Source organism: Chiroxiphia lanceolata, chromosome 1 (genome assembly GCF_009829145.1).
Source record: "Chiroxiphia lanceolata isolate bChiLan1 chromosome 1, bChiLan1.pri, whole genome shotgun sequence".
Lineage (NCBI taxonomy): Eukaryota > Metazoa > Chordata > Aves > Passeriformes > Pipridae > Chiroxiphia > Chiroxiphia lanceolata.
Genome location: NC_045637.1, coordinates 121,708,240 through 121,731,763, shown reverse-complemented (window position 1 = coordinate 121,731,763; position 23,524 = coordinate 121,708,240). Strand labels below are relative to the sequence as shown.

Below are 23,524 nucleotides of genomic sequence, written 5' to 3'. Positions count from 1 at the left end.
TCAATTTTGTGTCAGGGTGGGCCAAATAGATTCTCACAGAGGCACCCAAACACTGTGTGCTAGGTCTTCCTTTCTCCCCTCCTCCACCAGATAACATGATTTGCTTATCAAAAAGTTAGTCACTTCATCATGGACACATGAGTTCACACCACGCAGACGACAAGAGAAGAATCAGAAACTGGTGATGAGATGGGTGTGTTCCCAATCACACAGCAGGGCACACACACAGCTCCCTCTCCATGACCCAAGGAGAATGCAAGCCTCTGTTCCAAGGCTGGACACGAACCCATCATATGACAAGGGTCAGTTGCATGGGGTAACCCGGCAGAGGTACTACCACTCACACATAAAGGCAATAACAGGTTGGCAGAACAATTCCTCCAGCCACCAGCCTTGTCCCATCTCTCTCTTCCACCTCAAGGACTGAGAGCCAGAAGCCAGCAGCCAGCCAGAGAATGTGGGAAGGCAGGCCAGAGAATTTTGGAAAGTAGCTGCAAGCTAGGCACATTTGTTACACACACACTATCCAAAGGTGACCAACATTAAACAGACTGCCATGTACTTTTCAGCTTTACATGGGCTGGCATTAGAAAGCAATTAATTAATTTAATTTCAAAGTTTTCACGTGATTCATTAATAGGGAACAGGTCTGAAGACAAACTATCAAGCAATATCTGCCACTGCCTGTTCTCTTGCACAAAGAAATATTTGAGGATTTTGCTTCTGCTCTCCCCTGCCTTCCCAGCTATACTTACAAGTCTCTCTCCAGTTTGCTAAATTGCCTTTTAAATATATATACACTTAATCAGAAACAGAACACATGATGTAAAATAATCTTGGACTGAAACTCCAAGATGTCTAAAAATACCACATTTATCCAGCCTAACAAGAGAGTGAGCATTCCTTTTAGCGCAAAGGCCTGGAAAAGACCACCTTTAGAAACTGCTGTACCTTAAATCACCAAAAGCAAGGTTATGTTGCTGTGTTGACACAGACAACGTATCATGAAAAACGTTGATGGTCAACAGTTTTATTAGTGATTTAGAAAGAAGAAGTGGACACAAACTGCTAAGAGTCTTCAAATGAAGTAAACCGATACGACATCTCTCAAAAGAGATTAAAGAAGACAAATTATAATCAAGGACTATATATATCTAATCTCATTGGCTGAGTAGTTGAGCATCCTCTCTCTACATTAAAGAGGTGAGAAAAGATAAAGCTCTATATTAACTATATCACAAAAAAACCCCACCAGTACAAATCATGATCAAGTTACAAAGTGATTCCAAATGAACTATAATAAAAAATGTTAAGGATTAACCTAAAGATTTACACTGTATGCCACATTATGCTGCATCTATTATGGTTTGTTGACATATGATTATGAAAGAAACGTAAACCCAGTCAGATGAGAAAGATAGACTCCATGTTAATTGAAAAAGACAAACTAAGTGAATAATGAGTATATAAAAAATAGCCTATGCCATTTTTATCACCCGTATATGACACTTATTCCCAAATTTATGGCAGAGACAATTGAACTATGTTTCAAATCACTGGAGGTTATTTCTTACCAGGAATCCCTCTGTGCACTTTTTTCACCTCACTGTTTCTATTCTTAATCCATTACTATTGAAATACGTACATATTACCAAAGCTGTAAATACATGTCTACTTAAAAGATGTCTACGATAATCACCCTAGTTTATCTTGTACAGATGGATTCTTCAGCAAGAACTGGCATTTGTTAAAGCCTTTAAAACATGAAAATTATACTATTAAAAAAGAGTAAAGTTTTAAACAATAATATCCTTTTAAATTTGAACCAGCCAATGAAGAAGAGCTATATTGTACCTAGGTGGCTTTTTCTATGACGAGCATGTACGGAGCAAGTCCAGGAACAGCTGACATGGAAGATGAAAAAGGGCTGTTCATATTCTGAGTATCAGGGGTAAATATAACTACTGTAGCACCCAAAAATAAAAGGTAAGCTAAAGTAAACTCACACACTGGATCCACTGTCTTGTATTTCTCTTGCCTTGCCCTTTTCTGCATGCTGTTTCCAAGATGCAACTAAACGAAGTAGGCAAACAATATTATTTTGAAGAAAAAAGCAGAGACATCACACTGAAAAAGGTGATTTGGACAATACAACTCAGCATTTAAACAAACAGAATAATATCTGGGTAGAGATGATCTGTAGAGCAAGGACATTGGTTTCTGTTTAGTTTTGGGTTTTGTTTAATAGAACAAGGAAAATAGATATTAGGATGGGATATAAGGTTCCATATGAACTAGAGAAAAATTTATTCTATTTTTATAGCAAAAAATATTTGTAACTTTCAAAATATGAATACAGAAGATTCAAACAAGAAATACTGCCAAGTGTGAAAGGAAAACTGAATTAAAAAAAAAGTAGTCACAAGTTCCAAGAAGAGAGGAAAAAATATAAATGATACATATATCTAATGATCATGACACCATCAAAAACTTAAAAAAATAAAGAAGTCTCACCTCCAACTAAATCTTTATTACTGAAAAAACTCAAGACTTTTTTTCAATCAAGGTGACTGAAGCCACCAGTCTGATCTACATGACAGAAGAAATAATACGCCCTTGGAGAAGAAGCAGCCTCTGAACTCCTTCTCAGCTATGGACGAGCCAAAACTTAGAGTGTGCATAAAAGAGGAAGGAAAAATAAAAGTGAGCAGGCCTCTAACAATCTATGTAACCAATAATAATTTAAGGGGACAAAAAAAAAAGTAACATTCCACTTTGCCAACCATGCACAAAAAGATCCTGAACACATAAACACAACAAAGGATACCTTTTCAAAAGAAGAAAAGACAAAGTGAGGCTGGGCTTCCTTCACCAAATTCCAAAATCTCAAGCATCATCTAGAAGGTGCAGGGACACGGGTAGGGAATAAGGAAGTTACATACACTACCACACAACTCCCAGGTGTAAAGGAGATAACAGAGCAACAAAATTACTTTCTCCTCCTACCAGAAGTTCATCTCATGACCAGAGGACCCTATTTCTGTCTCCAGTGTTTCCCTCCCACCACTTGAACAAGTTCAGAGGAGACAGGATGGGATTGTGCAATCCTAATAATCCTCTGCAATAAGCCTGTTGCCACACTGACCTTTCCCCTTCAGCTTTACAGAAACAGCTTCCTCCTGTTTGCAACTAATGCAGTTAGCCCTGAACTCAAGCTGTGCTTCTGCCTGGAACATTTCAGCGCCACTGACATGCAACTACAATGACCCTGCCAGCATGTGTGACAGAGTTTGGTTTTGCGTTAAAGATATAATATTGTTTAGGTTCAAAGTAAAGCACTCACAAGTCAGAAAGTTTCCTGTGCAACTTTAATTCATCCCCTGGTGTGTTTATTCCCATTATCACCATGTTTAACTACGGGAGCACTTAGTATGTTTTCCAGCAGGACCCCTACTTGTTCAGCATAGTTGGTGGACGTACTCCAACCATCAATCAAAAGTGAGCAGGGATAAGGAAATCCATATGATCACTCCTCCACTTGTTGCAGAAGTTGGAAACAGTAGGCAAAAAGGCCAAGAAAAGGAACGAGAGCAGAAGAGCATATTTATAAGATATTGTACCTCTGAGTGCCTCACTGGTAAGTGAATATCAGCCTAAAAAACAGTACTTCGTGCTAGCCATTGACTGCATGTTCTCAACAGAACCTGCTATGAAGAAGTGCCTGGCACTCATAATGGCCACTGAATACAGACATCCAACTCACATTATTTTCTGGAGAAACCAGCACAGCATGGAGGCAGGTGAATTTGAATTCTAATTCTGTTCTATCATTGACTATTTTTTGCGCCCCCAATCATATCTTGTTTATTATACTGATTTTATCAGTGGTAAAACAATATTCCCTCATCTCAAAGAGGTGTTGAATCAATAATTGTGAGCTATTAAAATAATACATTAAGAAGCTCCTTCAAAGAAGAGCATGCAGAAATTAATAACTACCTACTCACTGCAGTCTTTGCATTCTGTAAGAGTTTCTCAATGAATAGTAAATACATTACAGAGCTCCCTTCCCCCTTCAATTACCAGACATCTTCACTACATAAATAATTTGAGCAAAAAGAAGCAGAAGACTACATAATTGAAGATTACCAGATCCTACAGATATCAGTGAAAGAACTGTTCGTAGAGCCTGGATTACTGTAGTTTCTAACTGTCATGCACTTGACCGATAACCTTAAAAAAAGAGAGGCTAACACAGACAAACTGTAAAAAGAAATTGCTATATTTTTGTTAAATTAAACAGGTTATTAAATTTTAACATAGTATAACCATAATTATCCTTATATTTGTTTCCCTTTGGTAATTCTGAAAGTAAGAATTAAAATCTACAAACAAATATTTAAAGATCATTGCTAAATCATTCCATTGTCTTCTTAATGGAAGACAATTTCATTTCTATAGATAGCACTAAAGAAACCATCTCGTTTTCTTCCAGAAAAGCTGAAGTGGTACACACTGTACAAACACTAGATATCTGCATATAACTTAGGCTGCTGATCAGAGAGACTCTGAAAGCACATACACACAACCCTTTTGAGGAAAAATAGGTGTTTTCAGTTTCACTTCAAAATAAAAACTGTTGTGTCTCTCTTTCCATGGCGGACTGGATAAAGATAGAGAGAAGGACAAGTTGTGTAAATGAGGTACCATGACTGAAAAACAAATCACAGTCTGGAATGATCCCCTCTGTATCACATCCTCCCCCTCAAAAAAAAAAAAATTCTTAAAGCACTTAAAACTTTCAAGAGTTTCAAGACAAGCTTCACCCAGTGAAACCAGCATCGAAACAAACACTTCATCTGATCACAAGCTCCAGAATACAGTAATGCCTCACAAAACACCAAAGTTTGGAAAGGCTAAGGATAATATTTGTTTTTTCTAAATGATTAAACATCTATTCCATGATAAAATGGATTACAAGCTTTCCTTTTTTTTTTTCTGGTGGCCTTCCATGCAAATTTTACTACAGATGTTACGATCTGCAAATAACATACTTAGAAACCGTATTTAGGAAACACTTAAGACAGTTGGCAGATGATGAAATGTGGTGCGAACCATACGTTTCAAGCATTAGCTCTTACAATCAAAAGTGTTAAAAAAAGAATAGTCTTCCAAAGGTGACGACCTTCACTAGATTCCAGCAGGTCCCCAGCCATGTAATTGAATGCTTGACCTCAGAAGGAAGACTTCGAAAAGTATGGGCAATTTGAATGGCTAAGTCAGAGCTACACGAGTTCTTGTGGCAGAAACAGAAGTTCTCAAAAGAAAGAGAGTCCCACTGAAACTAAAATGCTTTCAGGATAGCAAACTTTTCAAAAGATAACAGTAAAGCCAAACTTTAAGTATACAATTTATTTTAATGAACAACAAAACAAATTTTAAAAAATTAAAGTCTTAAAGGTAAAAGACAACGACCCATATTCTGAATTCTCCATTGACACTATCGCTGACAACCTTGCATGGTGAGAAATCATCCCATTCCCACGCTCCAACGGTTCCCAAGAGCGTGGGCAGTCACGGTCAGAAGTGTGTCACTGATAAGAGAACACACCAGCAAGCCAGCATCCCCTCCGTGAGCTGCTCAGCTGCTTAGCGGGGAAGTTCATTACTTTTTATCAGCTGGCTCGGGCAGTCGGCCCTGCCCGCACGCCCCGGGAGGGGTCACTTCCCCCCGGCGGCTCGGCGGTGCCCGGGCGGCCGCATCCCGCACACGCGTGTCCGCGGCAGCCCCGCACCGCCGGAGGAGCCCCCCGACAACGCAACCCCCCGGGACGCTGCGGGGGCCGGACCGCTCCTTCCCCCCTGCGGGAAAGGGAACCGAGGCGCTGCGGGTCCCAGGGACGGGCACGGGGAGGGGAAGTGACCCCTCCTACAGAGAGGGCAAGCCGAGGGGGAAAGACGGAAGCCCCAAGCCCGTGCAGGGGAAGCGATCGCCCCGCGCTCGCCAAGAAGCGCCCCGCCGGGGCCGCGGCTCCGGTGGCCGCTCCTCCCGCACGCCGCGGCTCCCCCGGCTCGGCACACCCCCGCCGGCCCGCCCCCCTCGGCATCCCCTCCGCCCGCCCCCCGGGAAGAAAGCCCTCCCTCCTGCCCTCACCTGCCAGGAGGCTGCAGACGTCCTCGGGGACGACGGGCACGGCGGGAGCGCAGGACATGGTGCGGGCAGCGGGGACGGGGCGCGGGCGGGGCTGCGCGGCTCGGACCGGACCGGCCCCGCCACCGGGACGACGCGCAGGACACGCCCCCCGGCACCCTGGCACGGCCGCGCGACATGGGGCGGGGCTTCGCGACACGGAGGCGGGGGTTGGGGCCGTGTGGGCGGGGTTTGGCCCCGTGGAGGCGTGGTTTGTGTCCCGGGAGGCGTGGCTTCGTGTCGGGGGCGGGGCTTCGCGCCTCTCTCCCGTCCCTACTCGCTCGCCCCGCCCGCCCCAGTGTCGCGCGTGCGCTTCACCTCCCCCCATGTTTATACCCTTGCCCCGAGGGCACTGACTGGCACGTGATCGCTGCCGGCGGCCATTCTGCGTGAGGGCACCACGCACCAGAATCAAACATGGCGCTCCGCGTTTACTCCCGCTGCTCATCTCCGCCCAGGAGAAGTTGGTTATTGGATAAGAGAGCCCAGAAACCCTTTCTGATTGGTCCATTGGTTGTCCCGCCCACCAAGCCTAGGGCTGGCGTCCCCGCACTCTCTCGCGGGGCGGGGTCTCGGGAGTGGTGGGTGCAGAGGGTGGTATTTGGGCGACTTAATTTCTTCCAGTTGTGTTTCTAGGTTTCGTTCGGAGCGCGGTTCTGACCTTATCTGAGTCGGCCCTCTGGCGCTACCAGTGTCAGGTTTGGGATAGCAGACTACAGCCCCAGCCCTGCCGGTGTCCCAGTGGTCGCAGGTGGCAAAACCAAGGCATGGAACTTGAGGAAGTCATGTGCACAAGAGGCACGCAGTGAAATAAGAAATGGGAAGTGCACCAGTGGGAACAGGCTCGTTGGTATGGGCGCTGTTAGCCCAGGGGTGTGGGCTGGGGCAGGAAGAGGTGCTGTTCCTCAGCAGCACAGCTGGGCTGCTGGAATGGCAGAGGTTGTTCAAGTTTTACTTACGGAGCAGCTTTGGTATGTTTTTCCCCGCAAATCCCTGGTCATTTGCATTTGGAGCACATCAGTGTTGTAATATATTTAGTGTGGAAACAGTCAAAGTAAGCTCCTAGCATATGCTTCTCTGACCTGGGCGGTTCTGGCTGTGTCTGTTACTGCTACAGAAAGTGTTTGTGTTAGGGCTGCGGTTGTGTTAGCACATCTGTGTATCATACCAGCCTAGGAAAAACAGCAAGTAGAAGAAGTTACATTTATAAAATTTCAGCTTTACACCAGTGTAAATATATTAACACTTGGGGCACAGCTGGCAGCGCAGCTGTACCAGTCAGGTATATTAAACAGCTTCATACTTCTGCTTGAGGTGGCTGTGCTCACTGGAGTCTGCAATATAGACGTGGTGTTAGATTATATTGTTCTCCTGACCTCTCACATCTCTTTTAATCGCATAGAACAACTCATTTTAAATGAGTTTGGCGTTTTCAAAGCACTGCAGCTTTATTACCTGACTTTATGGCCAGCCTGGCTGAAACTCAAGGAGTGAACTAACTGACCTTTATAATGTTGCTTAATGATTTTTATGTTACTTATCTAATTTCAATTCAACTGTAATAAACATGCACAGGCATCTGGGTGCATACGTGTATAAATAGATCTTGCCTCTTTATTTGTATAAATACCTACTACTCATCTGGTACGAGAATATGTTTGATTAATTTTTCTGTGTCTGGCAAGGAGGGCTCTTTGGGCTTTTGTTAAATTACACATTTCAGATGGGCAGTCTTGGGAAGCTGCCATAAGAAGTGGGAAAATGGCTTATAGTCTAATTTGCTTACCCTTTTTCAAGTTAATCATAATCCTGCTTTTTTGTGTTGACTTTATGGCTCCATCTATTTCTGTTCCAGAAGTGTGTCATTTGAACTCTGTTGTAGTCTTTGTTTTGAGATCACTTCCCTGATAATTTATTCCATATGTTTATCATTTGTGTAAGCTTCTCCTGAGTTTCAGAACATTCTTCATGGGAAGAAATAACTTACCTTTATTATTTCTCGCCTCTCCATACTCTAGTCACTCTGACTTTTTCTACTTATGTTTTTTGTTAAAGACCTCCTTGTTGTTGCACTGAAGACCAGCCCATCACACAGTCATCAAGATTTGTGACCAGGCCTATTTTAAGCCTTGTTAAGTTCCAGATTTACTTATAGTTCCCTAATTTTTAAATCTACTGCTAATAGGAAGCATAATTCAAAACAGACTCCTTCCAGAAACAAGTCTGGCTTCAGTGATTTTTCAGCCTGGTTTCTGAGGATTCCACAGCTTGTGCCTCATCGAAACCAGACACACCACTTCAGCTAATCAGGCCCATGGATCAGGGGTTCTTGATGTGTGGGAAGCAACGCCACAGGGAACACACAGAAGTTTATTGTCCTTTTGTGTAGGGAGAGTTACGAAAACAGGGATTTCAGGAGGAATAGCCTACGGGAATCTGCAGAGAGCCTACAGCAACGCAGCTGTAGGAAGAATAAACTTTTCTATTCAGGAGCAGCATCACCATTGCCTCACCTCCTTGAAAAAATGTGACATATCTGGTGTACTGGGAAATCCAGCATTTTTCTGTTATGCGTTCTACTTTTCTGCAGACATGCTTTTAAAACTTAGATTATAGGAGATGAATGAAACAGGACCTGTGTGCAGCTGCTGCTTGTTCTCTACATGTCTTTTAATAGAAAATTAATTGGATTACAGTGCATACTCCCTGCACTGATCCCTGCACTATTTCATACAGGCGACAGCGACCAGAAGCTGCTCTGTGTTCTTGTCTGTTTGTCCTTTTGGCTGTCTGTCTTCTTTTGACAGGTTCAAAACAAAACTACCAGTCAATAATCAGAATATTTATGTTTTTTAATTATTTAATTACATTGAACAGTTGGCGAAGATTTCTGGCATGCGCACAGAGCTGTTAAACGGAAAGAGCACTGACTTCCTTTACAGAAGTGCTTTCTTTACAAGCAAAAAAACTTTTGGGTTTAAAAAAATCAGGAAATTATGGAATGACAGTGCTTAAACACGGCACCTCTTTATGCATTTTGACTGTTTTTGCTGCACTGAAGAAAAGCTGCGGTGCCTCTAACAGTGGAAAAGCAGATTCTGAACCCTTTGTCCTCTGGCAAAACATCATTCATTTTTTCTTAGGATTTGCCGCTACTATTCAAGTTAATATTATTTCCTCAAAGGCAGAGATACATTCGGGACATCACTACAGTTGTTCTGAGAATAAGTTTACAAATTAACCTTGAAGCTTACAGAAGAGCTAATACTTCACGTAAAAACTCGTTATGATTTCATGTATCTTCTTCTATTCAGAATCCATCTCCATGAAAGCTTCCTATTTTGCTGTCCTTTTACAGGCATTTTATACAGAAACAAAAACCTTGAAGGATTTAAGTATTGTTTGCACAGTTGGGTTGTGTACTTTATTAGGATGTGGAAACATGGTCTTGCATTTAGAATTCAGCCTGTCAAACATGAGCTGAACATGCTTTTCAATTTATGAGATACTTTGATGATCACAAATGGAACTAAAACGTACTCAGTGAGACTGTAAAACTTTTGAACACCAAGGGCTTGTTTCTTTATTAGTCTGTATGCTTAAAAATTGCTACAGCAACCTTTTTTTCCTACAGTTTAGAGACTTTGGTGTCACTGTTTCATGTTCTGACTTTCAAAACTGTTGTACTTTGCATTGTGAAGGTAACCTACTATTTATGGAGTGCTTCTGAGATCGGCACTATCTTGCTCACAGTGTTGCCTATCATTTTAAGACCTCAGCTTGAGTAAGTCCCAACAGGTTTGAAAACATATGTCAAGAAACACAAGTCCTTCCCTTCCCTCTTCTTGTTTTCCAGCTCTACAACCACAGAGAGGTGCTGAACTGAAAAATAGTAAGAATGGTCCCCTAGATCATTTGCCATGATCATAACTGTATCATAACTGCCTTTTCAGCCTTCAGAACTGTTGTTTTTGATGCTGAAGTCTTCAGCTTTCCAAATACAGAACAAGAAGGGCATAGCTTTTCATTTTTGTACTTGAATATTTTCCAGCAGTGTCTAATTTTACCGAAATAAGAATTACCTTTGGAGAGAAAGATCATTGTTTCTATTATCAAAACTATAGGATAATAAATGTAACTTTGAATGATGTTTTCTAAGCATTACATATTGTGGGAAACATTTTTGCATAAGCATTTCTTTTTACCTGAGCATTCATTAGTTTGTATAGGATTGTGCATTATACAATATTTTATTAGGCAAAAGAAATATTATGTATCTCATCAAGTTCAGTGTCTTGTTTAAAAAAAATTTTACTAAGAAAACTCAGATAAAGGCTTCAGAGTTTCATTTTGAAGTGATTTTCCAGCTGGATTGATTCAAATGGAACATCCTGACATTTAGTTTTGGCACAGGTGTAAGATTTCCATGGACATTGTGTCTCATGAAAATCTATGAAAGAAATCCATGAAAGGAAAGCCAAAGATAACTCCCCAAATGTCACAGAAGAAGACCTGCTGCTCATTGTGCAAATAGTGCCGATGAAGTCTGGAGACAACCAGACTTCACAACAACAGTTGTTGTGAAGATTCAGTTGTGAGATTTCAGCTCATACTAAATCTATTTCTTCCTCTTTGTATCCAGCCCTTTGTCCTTACACGTCTTAAATGCTGAAGGAATGAAGACTCTTCCTCTCCCCATTTCTCCTCTTTAAGATGTATGGAGGTGGCCTTATGGGCCTTTCTGCAACAAAGTATGGTTTTGGGAAGGAAGTGGGGAAGGAAGCTCTGTTTGATTGGAGTTGATAATTAGATCATATGTAAACTTTTCTTAACCCCATATATAACTTTGATATCTAATGAGTATTTTGGAACTAAGGTGAGTAAACATGCCAAAACATCTTATTGCATTCCCCAGAAGTAAAAGTTCAACTTCTTCATTCTTTGAAAGATAGATGAAATAATAACAAAAACTATATCATCTCTAATCTAAATTTAGTGTTTTTTCTAGTTCTTTTAGCCCCTTATTAACTATGGTATAGAATCATAGAATCAGCCGGGTTGGGTGGAACCTCTGAGATCATCAAGTCCAATCCTTGATCCACTACCACGTGGTTACTAGACCATGGCACTAAGTGCCACATCCAGTCTTATCTTAAAAACCTCCAGGGACAGAGAATCTACCACTTCCCTGGGCAGCCCATTCAAATCCTTGATTACCCCCTCTGTAAAGAATTTCTTGCTAATATCTAACCTAAGCCTCCCCTGGCACAGCTTAAGACCGTGCCCTCTTGTCTTACTGATAGCTGCTTGGGAGAAGAGACCAACCCCCACCTGGCTACAACCTCCTTTCAGGTAGTTGTAGAGAGTGATGAGGTTTCCCCTGAGCCTCCTCTTCTCTAGGCTGAACAACACCAGCTCCCTCAACCTCTCCTCATAGGACTTGTGCTCGAGTCCCTTCACCAGCCTTGTTGCTCTTCTCTGGACCTGCTCCAGCACCTCAATGTCCTTCCTGAACTGAGGGGCCCAGAACTGGACACAGCACTCCAGGTGTGGCCTCACCAGCTCTGAGTACCAGGGAAGAATCACTTCCCTGGTCCTGCTGGCCACACTGTTCCTGATACAGTCCAGGATGCCATTGGCCTTCCTGGCCACCTGGGCACACTCTGGCTCATGTTCAGCTTCCTGTCAATCCAAACTCCCAGGTCCCTTTCTGTCTGGCTGCTCTCCAGCCACTCTGTTCCCAGCCTGTAGCGCTGCAGGGGGTTGTTGTGGCCAAAGTGGAGGACCCGGCACTTGGCCTTGTTGAACCTCATCCCGTTGGAATCAGCCTAACTCTCCAGTCTGGCCAAGTCCCACTCTGCAGTAATGCATTGAGTCATATTTTAAACAAATTATATCATAGGGAATGAAATTAATGAAGAATACTTTTCCTCTACATTTCTGTATGAAGATCCTATATCCTTTTCCTATTCCAATAGCATCAGTTCTATCTGATCGGTTCTATCTCTGTGCCATAAGACACTCACTGTCATTTGAGCCATTGCCCTATTTTTTCCCCTCCCTGCCTCTTACTCCATCACTGAGAAAGGAGCAGCATTTTCTGTGGCCGGTTTGGAGGGATTACTGTGTCCTCTGGCCTGTCATCAAACTTCTGCTCATTGACCACTCTACAAACCAAACAGAACAGGTACCTGCTGAGCCTGGGTGACATTCTTTTCCATAGTGGTGTCGTCAGCCTCGCTCTCCGTCCTTCATCCAGCAGCTGCTTTTTAAGAAGTTTTTAAGAAGGTAATGTCTGAAGACTGTATCTACAGATACAGCAACCAGATTTTAGGGAGAAATTGGTAGGTGGACAGATGTCCTTGTGTAATCAAGCAAAAATTGTTGCTTTGGAGGCTTGAAGGTAAATTTAGCAATAATTAACGGAAGCCTTGAGGCACAGACTGCTTAAGTGTTTCTGTCTGTGTTTTGTGAGCAGCAGAGCAATCCCCTTTATAAATTTCCCTCATCTGTACATTGTAGAAGAAGCAGTAACAAAAAGGGGAAAAAATGAGGTTTCCAGAGTTGCAAGGCTTTTCTGTGTAATACTACGTTTCACTTCTCAGGTGAAATAAAACAGTCACTTAGTTTTAAAGTGGAACTGAATCAGAATTGGGGTAAAATCTAAATAAAATTTCTGCAGTAAGCTATGGAGTACAGGCTCACAGGCTCTGAACTGCCGGTCTTTCAACTGAAATACAGAACTTCCTAAACAAGTGGTATTTCTCAAAAGGACACACAGAGCCTTCTACTAAATTAGTGAAGCAGTAAGCTAAGAGTTAAAAAAGAGGCTGCTGTGTTATTTTTAAAAAAATCAAAGTTCACTTTAGAGGAGTGTTTCCATCAGCCTAAAAAATGAATATAGGACAGATTATTGTATAACTAACAAGAAGAGCTGTTACATCATATGCATAGACATTAGCTCTCCATCTTTCTTTTGAAAAAAGCTCAAATGAATTTTTATCTTAATGTGCTTAACCCAGTGTTTTTCCTTGCAGCACTCCTACCTTTTTTTCGTACTATTATGTGATTGCCACAAACAGCAATAAATGTGAAAAGTGTCATAAAATTTAAAATTAAATAGCTATTTTTGTATGAATTCAGCATTGTTTCTGGGAAACATAGATGAAAATCTTCTTTGGAATTCATATAGAAAGGACTGGTCCAAGTGAGGCATATGTATAGGTTCATTTCTTGCCACGCAAACTCATTTTCTCTACAAGAGGAAAGTCATCAATTACCTTCTTTAAAGTGATACATAGATATATAAAATATCATGCCAAATAAGAAGCATTTGTTGCCTCCACTAGAAATTGCATTTGATCTCATTTTATTAAAGTGCTCAACCGATAAACTTCACCTCAATGGATTTAGTTGAAGCTGTGAACTATTATTCTGTAAAACAGAGAACCTTGAAAAACTCATGATGCAAATACACTTTATTTATAAAGTGTATTCTGGGATATCACATGACTTACAGTGAGAATACTCAATTAATAAAATAGCTTTGCTCATCAAGTATTTCTACAATAATGTTCATAAAGTACAGTGCCCAGCTAAAAGTATTCCAAGACAGTCATAGCAATATGCTAAAGAGGACAAGCAGACCCCAAGCCAATATTGTCTCACCTTTTTTTCTTCTTAATTTAATAAAAAGCTCTGAATACAGAGACTGATGGGTTTTCAAGTTCTGACTGACAGGTTTTCAATTGCTCTTGAAGTTTCATAGCTCCTGACACTTGGATAACTAAGCAGCTTATAAACCCAACCAAAACAGAAACCTTAAGAGGTAAAAAGTTATTACCCCCAGGCTGTAGAAACAGTGCCCAGGAGAAGAAGTGGCTTTGCCAGACTTCTGTCTTCCAGACAGGGGAAGTATGTGACAGCACGTGGAGATCATCCAAATCGCAGAAATCCCAAACAAGTACATCCACTCCTGGGGCATACCACCCCTCCAGCAGGCCACCGTAATCCATCAGCTGTCTCTGACTCACCAGCAGATTATTTAATTCCTGTCCTTTCTGTGAAAAGTGTTATGTATAGGCTCCTTATATTTCTGCAGTCCCAGAGTGTGCATTTTGGGACTGTCCTACATCCCCAGCAGCCAGCACAGTGCAATCCTGCTAGCTTGGCAGAACTGCCTCGATCACTGTTTTTGCAGCTTCTTATCTTTCCCAGGCATGAGCCTGATGTTAAGATTATAGATGCTGTTAGCAGCTTAACAGCTAAAAAAGTTAGAAGGAGACTGATACATTGCATTTAATTTAAGAAATCAAAACACATTGTGTAATCTCAGTCCACAGGATAGGGTTTGCCTTCAGTGACATCTATATGAGTCTTCCCACACTGGTAGCTCCTGCCTTCAACCATGATGTGAAGAAGCACCTCAGCCTCATCACCCATCTGTTCTTGCTGTTCCCAGTGAGGCTGCTGACCTGAAAACCAGCTGCCAGTTCTATAGTGTCTGCTGAGCAAGTGTCTTCATGATGTATAAAGCATATACATCCATAAAGTATGGAGTGGTTGTGCTTACATCTTGCACTTCTAAGCATTAAAGATTCAACATCCTAGACCTAGTTGCTGACAAATAAAAGAAAACAAGGCTAGGTCTCAGATCTTCCCAACCAACCACTGGAAATCTTGATTTTGACTAATACACTGATCCGTTTTACCCATTTCTGCTTAAAAGTTTATCAATGCAATTATTCCTAATGAAAGTATTAAATACAGTGCCAAACTCATGAGCCAGAGGGCTGTTTTTCCAAGTTTTTCATTACCTACTAAGTAAATTAATTAACGCAAATGAAACTCTAGTGTCATAAAACGACATCCTGCTGTAATTGAAGACAATGGCAAAACTGTCATTGACCTCCATGGGAACAGGTTCAGGCCCATAACTTTCAGATATTGCACATTATACAACATAGTCAGAAATACTATCTTCTCCTATTAAAATGAGATATGAACATAGCATGACAAGTAGCAGCACAGGGATTCCTCTGATGACTATAATTAGAGGTCTTTAATGACAGGTTAGGTATTTTTAATATGCAATTCCACATTGCTGTTACACTATCAGATTCTATTCAGGATCTTTACACGTAGCATAACGGAATTCAGAGGCAGATGAATGTTCCCGATATTTCAAATTCAGCAGTTTTGCTGATTTAGCATTTTCTGAAGCATGCACCATGTGGTGCACAAACACTGCTAGCAAAGATGTTTTCCACTGAGATTTGCCAGGGATTTAAAATTTTAACACTTTCCTGCTCTCCTTACAGATAGAAAAGGTGTTGCTATGCAGATACAGAGAGTTGTGCAATCATTCTAATAGGTATCATTTCATTATCTCTGAGGAATTTAGGTGTGGAGCCAACTCCATGTATTAGTTAATAACCAATCCATTACTTGATTAACTGACTTACATGAAGAAGGCTTATCATCCATAGATTTGTCTGCTTGGAATTAAGTCATAACAAGATACTGAAAAGATTTTTTTTTCAGCTTTCAATGTCTTACATAAAAATCATTCTGCCAGATTACAATGAAATATTCTGAAGAAGAATACATACCTTAAAAATAGTAAATGCTATAAATGCATAAAAACAATATAAAAATAACCCAAGGCACCACTAATTAAGCATGAGTCAGTGCTTCCAGTGAATTCATGGCAACTGCAAGCAACAGGAAAGGAACTGTCTATCTCAAGGCATTGCCAACTTACTGTAGAAACTTGATCCAAAGGGTTTGAACATCTCATGTATATAAGATTACCAGTTCATATCCATGTATACAACTGCCTTCTCTTGGGATTTGTCTCTCCCCCCTGCTCATCTGAAGCTTCTTCAGAAAGTCATCACTGTCTGATATAGCAAGATTTAGAAATTATTCCATACGCTGATATGTTTCATTTCTTACCATAGTGTTTGGAATGTATTTTGGACAGGAAGCCTGAAGCTAAATACTCTATCATTCATAAACCATGCCAGGGATTCTTGGAAACATCTGCACCTTGCAGTTATGCAAATGTCTTTGAGATATGTCAGAACAGTGTTTATTTGTACCGTACCAACCGCATGTCATCTGAATTAATTTTCACATTCTTGTCCTGATGGGACATGGCTCTGAATATAAAAATTGACACATGTGAGTGCAATGGGGTTAAAAAGTTATTGACACTTTGCCAAAAATTCCCCAATAAATATTTACTGCCCCTCAATATAATTAAACAAAGGTATCTTTGTAAGTTACATATTAACAACTCCAATACACAGATGTTTATATTCTTTCACAGAGATGCATCAAGAGATGAGTCCAATAGTGATGTGAATATGTTGAAAGTCAAAGAGTAGTATTGCAGTCTTGAATAAATGCGATACATCAACGCTTCTCAGCACTGTCCTGCAAGACAGCATACACCTTGGGGTGAAAACCCCTGTGGATGGTTCCTTCACTCTTTTTTCAGCAAAATCAGGTCAGTTGGAGAGCGGAAATGAAGTGGGAGAAACCATGTTCACTCGTGGTCCTTCAAAACATCACTAACTTTTTGTTTAAAAGACTCAGTAACATAACAATAGCAGCTGGTGCTGAAATCGGCATCCGAGAAGGTTCAGACTATATCAGCTGTACCTCAGGGAGGCTGTGGCAAGATTTGTTGGTTTCCTATGTTGTGGTTACAGATCTGAAGGCTGTATTACTCAGATTGTTGCGCTTTTTCTCTCAGTCTTTGTCTCCTCCATATATATTTTTCTTTCAACTCTGTGACAGCTTCAACAAAGTAAAGCCTTCAATAGATGGCTTATCTGAAACCAGGATGGTAGGAGGAGAATCTGATCTGCACAGTTTTGTCACATTTCATGCCATATATTTATCTGGAAGGGGTGGGGATGGTGTACTGGTGGGCATAGTGCTTTTATCATACAGATTGCTAGCTCCATCTATAAGTTTTCTATAAAAGAAAACAAATAATGGTGTCAAGCTCAACATTTAATTCTACATGTTTCTAAATCAAAGAGGAGAATTGTGCAGATAGATGGTGATTTATTTTCACTGCAAGGAATATCCCTGTTACAGGGTATTGCTTGCAAAGGAGTACACCACTTTTGAGGGACATGACAGGCCAGTAGCCTCTCTGGACAGGAGAAGCTACCAAGTAAGGGACTCCAGATCAGTGGGTCTTGTGAGTGTGTAGGACAGCAAACAGGTAGTTGCCTTTACTCTAGTCTTTTACAGAAGACTAGACACCTTCTTTCTAAATGAGTTGATCAGCGGATCTGCTAAAACCCACCGGTTTTGTCTTGGAGCTCTGATGGATGTTTGTTCACAGGCTGGCATGTGTGAAAGATCCTGCTGTTTTCAGTGTGGATTCTCTTAGATCTCAGAAATTTTTAACTCACACTTCAGCTTCTGTCCAGAATTTGTGGAATCTCCTCTCCTATTCATTTTCATATTTTCATGAACTGTTAAATAATTTAAATAATTTAAGTATCTGAGAAACACTGGCTAATTTCTAATGAGATTGAAACCAAAAAGTTTCAAAGACAGTATTGGATACGTACATAGACATATGTGAGCAAATGCATAGCAGCAAGAACATCATATTCTTGGGGAGCTCTTTTAGATGACGCATCGTGGATAGTAGCTGCCTGCAGGAATTGATGTCCAGTTCCATGTTTGAAGCTGAACATATTCTCTTTAATTATAATAAAAATGCTACCTGTTTTTGTTACAGCTTCTGACTAACCGTGTTCTAATGTGCCCATGGCAAGGAAAACATTGTTTCTGTTCCAATTGGCATGATGAGAAAATTTGTTTATTGTGTTAGCTTTAACACAGTATTTATCAGAAGATTATCCTTTGAAATTGTCAGTTTATGGCACAATGATTAGATCTGGTACTTGAAACCTGTCAAGTGAAAGCAAGCTTTCTTCAATAATCATATTCCTTTTCACTTCACAGGTGGGGTCTAATAAAGTGAACTGCTGAAAAGTATTGAGGCAGTAGCAGGCTTGGCATTTCAGTAAGCGGAAAAAGACTGCATCCCAATAAATTGCTCACATTGTTTTTCCATATACAAGCCTTCTTCATGAGGACATCCTCTCCCTCACAACCAGAAGGCAGAAGACTACTGAGCAGTAAAGAACAGAGGAGGAGAAGAACATGGTAGTGTAACTAATAGTTAATAAATGTATGGGTGATATCTAAATATTAATAGGAAACTTTAAATATTTATTTTGGTCCTGTGTCTTTTGTTGAATGAGATATTGTCTGGCTTGGCCTGACCTGCTCAGCTGACTCTGTTCTGGCTCACAAGAGAAAAGCCTTTTCAATGTAAGTTCCCTAAGCAGTAAGATAAACTCTGAGAAGAAACAGGGGAAGTCTTATTCCACCTCTGGGAATGGGAAGGTAAAAACATTAATTAATTCTAAAATAAAGTCCATGGAGGAGCTGTTCCCTTGTTTCAGCTGAGGGCATCACACTGCTGACAATAAGAGTTAAGAGAGTTAGCCTGAAAATTATAAAATTGTTTCCAAATATTAATTTGCTTAATAAACTCTCCAATAAATAATGTTTAGATGAAACATGGTGAAAGAAAGTCCTGTTGTAGAGGTTAAGAATTTCATAAATTTACCTAATTCATTTCTTAATTCTAATTAATAGGACTAAGAAATAATACTTTTTTTTCCACTGGTACATGGGATTTTAATGTCATGTCTTATTGTAAATTGTGTGACAGATTATAATGCACATTTGGTAGAGTGACACTATAATATATGAAGTGTATTTTCCTTTTACTCATTTTTCTGAAAAAAAAAAAAAAAAAATTAGAATTCCAAAGACTGGCAACATGGCATGTAATCTAAATTCCTTGCAATTTCTGTAGTGTTTTCAAAAGGATTTAGGCATTGATTCACTCCACGTTTTAAGCTTAAATGGTTGACACAGTGAAGGTTCTCTTTAAAAATGGAATTAGGCAACTTCAGTGACATTGACTTCAAACAAAATTTAGGCTCTTAAGTGATGAAAATACATCTAAAAAAAAAGACCATGCAGCACTGATGGCAGCAACTGCTTCCTACTTTTAAAAATCTGGGTCCAAATTTGAACGAGTGCCTAAGTAAACATTCAGAACTTGGTTCATAAGCTAAACTATGGGAAATCTGCCCTGAAAAACACCAGTGTTTTTGCCTACTAATATGCCCAAAGGTGTGCCTGGAGCCATTAGGGAACAAAGACCTGTCTGAGAAACATTATGAAGATTAATAACTGTGCATACAAGATTGGAAAGGAGCAAGCAGAGGGCATATTGCTTATTGCCTGTATCTGTCTGGGACTGGGATGAAAAATAAATCAAATCCAGGAAGGTTTTCAAAGAGATTTTAGAAAAAATTAAGAGTTGTAGTGGGGCAAGGGGAGTCCCAGTATAGATACAAACAACCTTTCTTCCCACCCCCTAGAACATTTGAGAGAAATAAGACCTGCTCTGAAAGTTGGGGTAAGAAACAGATGCAACACTATCTTATTCATTTAAGTAACAGAAGGAATTTTTCCTTGCTGAGAGTACTGAGAAGTTTCCATTTTTAACCTTTAGGCATGTAAGATGATGTGGTGCATTAGAATATGTTATCTGGGTTTTGGCCATTTTGTTTCTTAAACTCATCAACCCACTTAGGGAATATTTGACATACCTATGTGTAAATGGAAAACCTAGAGAAAGGCCCATATCCTCCTTGCATCTTTATTCCATTGCACTTGTAAGGCACTAGGCACTAAATAACTTGAATATTACTTTCTTCTTAAGCCTAGAAAACAAACAATTAAGCACAGATGCATGCAGTACAGTGTGAGAAAGTGAAGTAGTTTGGGAATTATTACAGAGGAAAGCTGACTTTCATGTTCCAACACGATACCCTCTCATATGGCTCATCTCTTGCTTCGAAGGCTCAGCCCTCTGGGATGTGCAAGAGAACTTCTGGAATAGAAAGGAAAAGAGAGAGATGTATGGATATAATGTCATTCATGGATTGCATTTACTTGGCTTGAACTCTTTAAAATTGCTCAGGTCAGAAGTAACAAGATAAAGGGAAATTGATTCAATCAGTTTTAAAGCAGTTTTCCTGAGTTACTGTAACAAACACTTGACTATTTTCTATCTCATTTGTTAGAAACAATGGAAAGAAGTATTTGCAGTTCAGACGGTCTTATTCTTGAGACCAAAGTAATCCAGAAGAGCAAAATCCAGAGTGGTTTTGGTTGTAACTGGCTGCAAACTATTGTGATTGTGCAGGCAAAGGGCAAAATAGAAGAACTTTTTGGTGTGTAGTTCATTTCACTGCCAAGTATAATTTCTCCTAACAAGTACCACCTTGCTACCCACTGCAGGATTAATCAGATTGGTGCATATCGACAGAATTTGACTCTGGCAGAAAACAGTCAAGGAGCCAGCCGTCAGTTCTATTGGCAGACAGCTTTTTTGAAGCACTTGTCCACAGAGATAAATTCACCTTGGCTTGTAGAGGAAAATGCATATAGCACATACCTACTGTGGATTTCTGTGCTTGAAGTGTTTATCGTTATCTTTTCATGAGGAATATGCTAGAGATGAGAAGATTTAGTTTTCATCAAAAGCTCTGCAGAACTGCCATCAGCAGAAGCTGTAGGGAAGACAAGCCAAATCAAACCACGTTCTCTGACATGGGCTTAATGCTCCTTTGACATGACAGCTAGTGGGATGGGTCTGGTTTTGCAGCCAAGAGTGTAATTCTTGTGAAAGATTAAGTTTCAGTACAGGATCAGGGCAAATCAGATTTCATAACATGTTAGAAAGTTCCAGAAGAAAATTCTTTCTTCCTTTATTTTGCTTTCCCCTTTTCTTTATTTCTGTCATTACAATGTCAGAATCCAGAAGTAGGTTGAAAAGACTCAATAAAATATACCTCTGCTCTCTAGGGTGATTGTGGCATTTGCCCTCACAAAGTCCAGTGTAGCTGGCTTTTTCTCTTTGTACATTTCCAGACCCTCTAGGGTTTTTTGGGTCTTAGCCTCCTAAACAATATTGTCTTCCTTTTAGGACACCATTTGTCATTCTCCCCCTGCTTTACCCAAATAAGTGGAAAGATCCACACCATTTGCTGAACCATATTTAAGCTCTCCAAATGACCACTAATTTTAACATTGACCTATGGGAAGCAGTCTTAGTGCTGAGTAGAGGTATTTGTGATATTGATAGCATTTCTGAATGTCAGCTGCAATCATTTTGCTCATAATTGGTTCTAATTACAACACTTATTTTCATCAGTGTCATTATAGAACCTCTGTTGTGTTAATAATAAAATACACTGAACGTAAAAACCATACAAGTTTTTCTGCAGCTCTCCTGAGATGACTCTGTGGTGTTCTTGAACGTGAAAAGATCCTGCCCCATTCATGGACAGCATGGAATATGTCATAAAGAGTATATTTGTGACATCTTTCAATGGAATTAGTAATTGATGAATTGTAGTATTATGCAAAAAGCACAGCTGCTGTATAACACTAGAGTCTTACAGCTGGAAAGCACTCTACAGGAGAAAAGCCTTCAAAATATAAACCTTTTACTGTCATCAACGACAGAATACCGGACATTCACAACACACAAATGTTCAGGTTATAAACTTGCAAGCTGCATTAATGTGGCAGTTAAATTTACTAGTCTGAAAGCTACACTTGTAAAATATTTATGAATACATGTGGTTGTCACTGCAAAGAAACTGCACTGTCAGCTTAACCTCTCTCCGATTGTTTCTTCTCCCTGTCTTCCCCTCACTGGAATGTATTCCATGAAATTCAAAACATATGCCTTAGCTTAATTTAAAAATAACTACATGGTAGGTGTTATAATGTAAAAGAAAAAAATAAGAACTGTTTTCATGATATTTGGTCACTGTTTTATTCACTCAGAAATATTTCAGTTTGGTATACCTTAATGGGAAATTAAATTTAGTTTTCACATGTCTGTGGTTTTTTCAAACTAAAAAACGAACTGTGAAGAATTATTTGAATTTTTTACCACAAAATTTAAACTGTTCATTAAGTCATCCAGTGCGCTGCTTTTGCAGGAGGGTTGGATTAGATCATCCCCAGAGGTTCCTCCCAACCTCAGCCATTCTCTGATTCTGTGGTGGCCAGAGTCTGACCATATTCCTTATCAACTCTGGGATAGGACTCCAAAGTACGGATAGCATTGCTCAGAGTTTGTGTGCATAAAAATTTGACTAGGGAAACCTACATGTCTGTAGAACTCTGGACCTGGGAAAACCCTTCCAGAAAGGCTTTGGGCTCTTCTCAGCGCCTCTAGTGCTGTGGATCCTTACAGTTCAGTTTGGCTTGTCCCTCTCCTCACAGCAGTGCTGGGTCAGCTGCTGAGCCCCTCATCTACACCACCCTATCTGAAATAGGGAGAGTTATTTGGGGACCTGTCCTCATGGAGTCTCATTCACCACAGTCCTGGCTGTGAAGCGAGCATCACCAAACACTGCAGACCATCTGGCACGCTTCTGAGCCAGCAAAATACTGCCTGAAGTGTGGATAAAGTGCTCTGGCACACCACTCACTGAGAGCTCTGGCACACCACTCACTGAGAGCGGTTGAAGCAATATCCGATACAATACTGGCGTGAGAGTGTGTGCTCTGCTGAGCAGAGGCTGTGTATAATGAAACCCTTGTTATATAACACAGCTGATGGATGGGGGTAGATATGTATTCTCCAGTTGGTGTTTCCAGGGGTGAATATTACCAAAATCTCTATTCACATTTAAACACGTGATATAGTTTTTCCCTCCACAGGAAAAAAAAATACTGCAAATGTCTGTGACACTTGAAAAATCAAAGTCTTTCAAAGTAATAAAGGCAATGCTCAGAAAATATTATGAACAGTAGCCCCACTACAGTATTTCCTTTAAAGAGACATCTGGGGTGAATTAGGGTGCTGCTGTGGCTGTAGCACTACTACAGATGTTGAGGTGTAAACGTATTTTGCAGGGACTGTAGATATGTGATCATGTATAATGCTGTTACTAGAAGCTCAAGCACTATATTTCCAGTAAGATGAAGAATGCCAGAGAAGAATAGAAATGCCTTCTGAGTTTGAATTACAACCACATCTAATGAGCTCAGAGGTGTTTTCACTCGACTTCAGTATTACTTTTCAACTCCTGCAGCTTAAATGAGCCTACTGATCATAACAGTAAATATGGGCTCAAAGGATATCCCAAGAGGTGTCATTAGTCACGTATTACATCCTTTTCTAATTTGTAC

The 23,524-nt window shown here is 40.4% G+C and overlaps 1 protein-coding gene and 1 long non-coding RNA gene across 4 annotated transcripts in view; both read right to left on the bottom strand.

Moving 5' to 3' along the window:
• SKAP2 (src kinase associated phosphoprotein 2) overlaps positions 1-6,247 on the bottom strand; it is a 117,826-nt gene extending 111,579 nt beyond the window's left edge. For all 3 annotated transcript variants that reach the window (XM_032707878.1, XM_032707886.1, XM_032707894.1), the window contains exon 1: positions 6,155-6,247. In XM_032707878.1, the coding sequence (XP_032563769.1) occupies positions 6,155-6,212 (58 nt within the window). In that variant the 5' untranslated portion in view covers positions 6,213-6,247. The remainder of the gene's footprint in view (positions 1-6,154) is intronic.
• A 13,883-nt stretch (positions 6,248-20,130) lies between these two features.
• On the bottom strand, positions 20,131-21,659 carry LOC116780597. The gene is made up of 3 exons (XR_004354530.1): positions 21,587-21,659; positions 20,769-20,883; positions 20,131-20,201 (listed from the first exon to the last, which is right to left on the bottom strand). It is a non-coding gene; the product is annotated as an uncharacterized LOC116780597 (long non-coding RNA).
• Between the last annotated feature and the right edge of the window lie 1,865 nt (positions 21,660-23,524).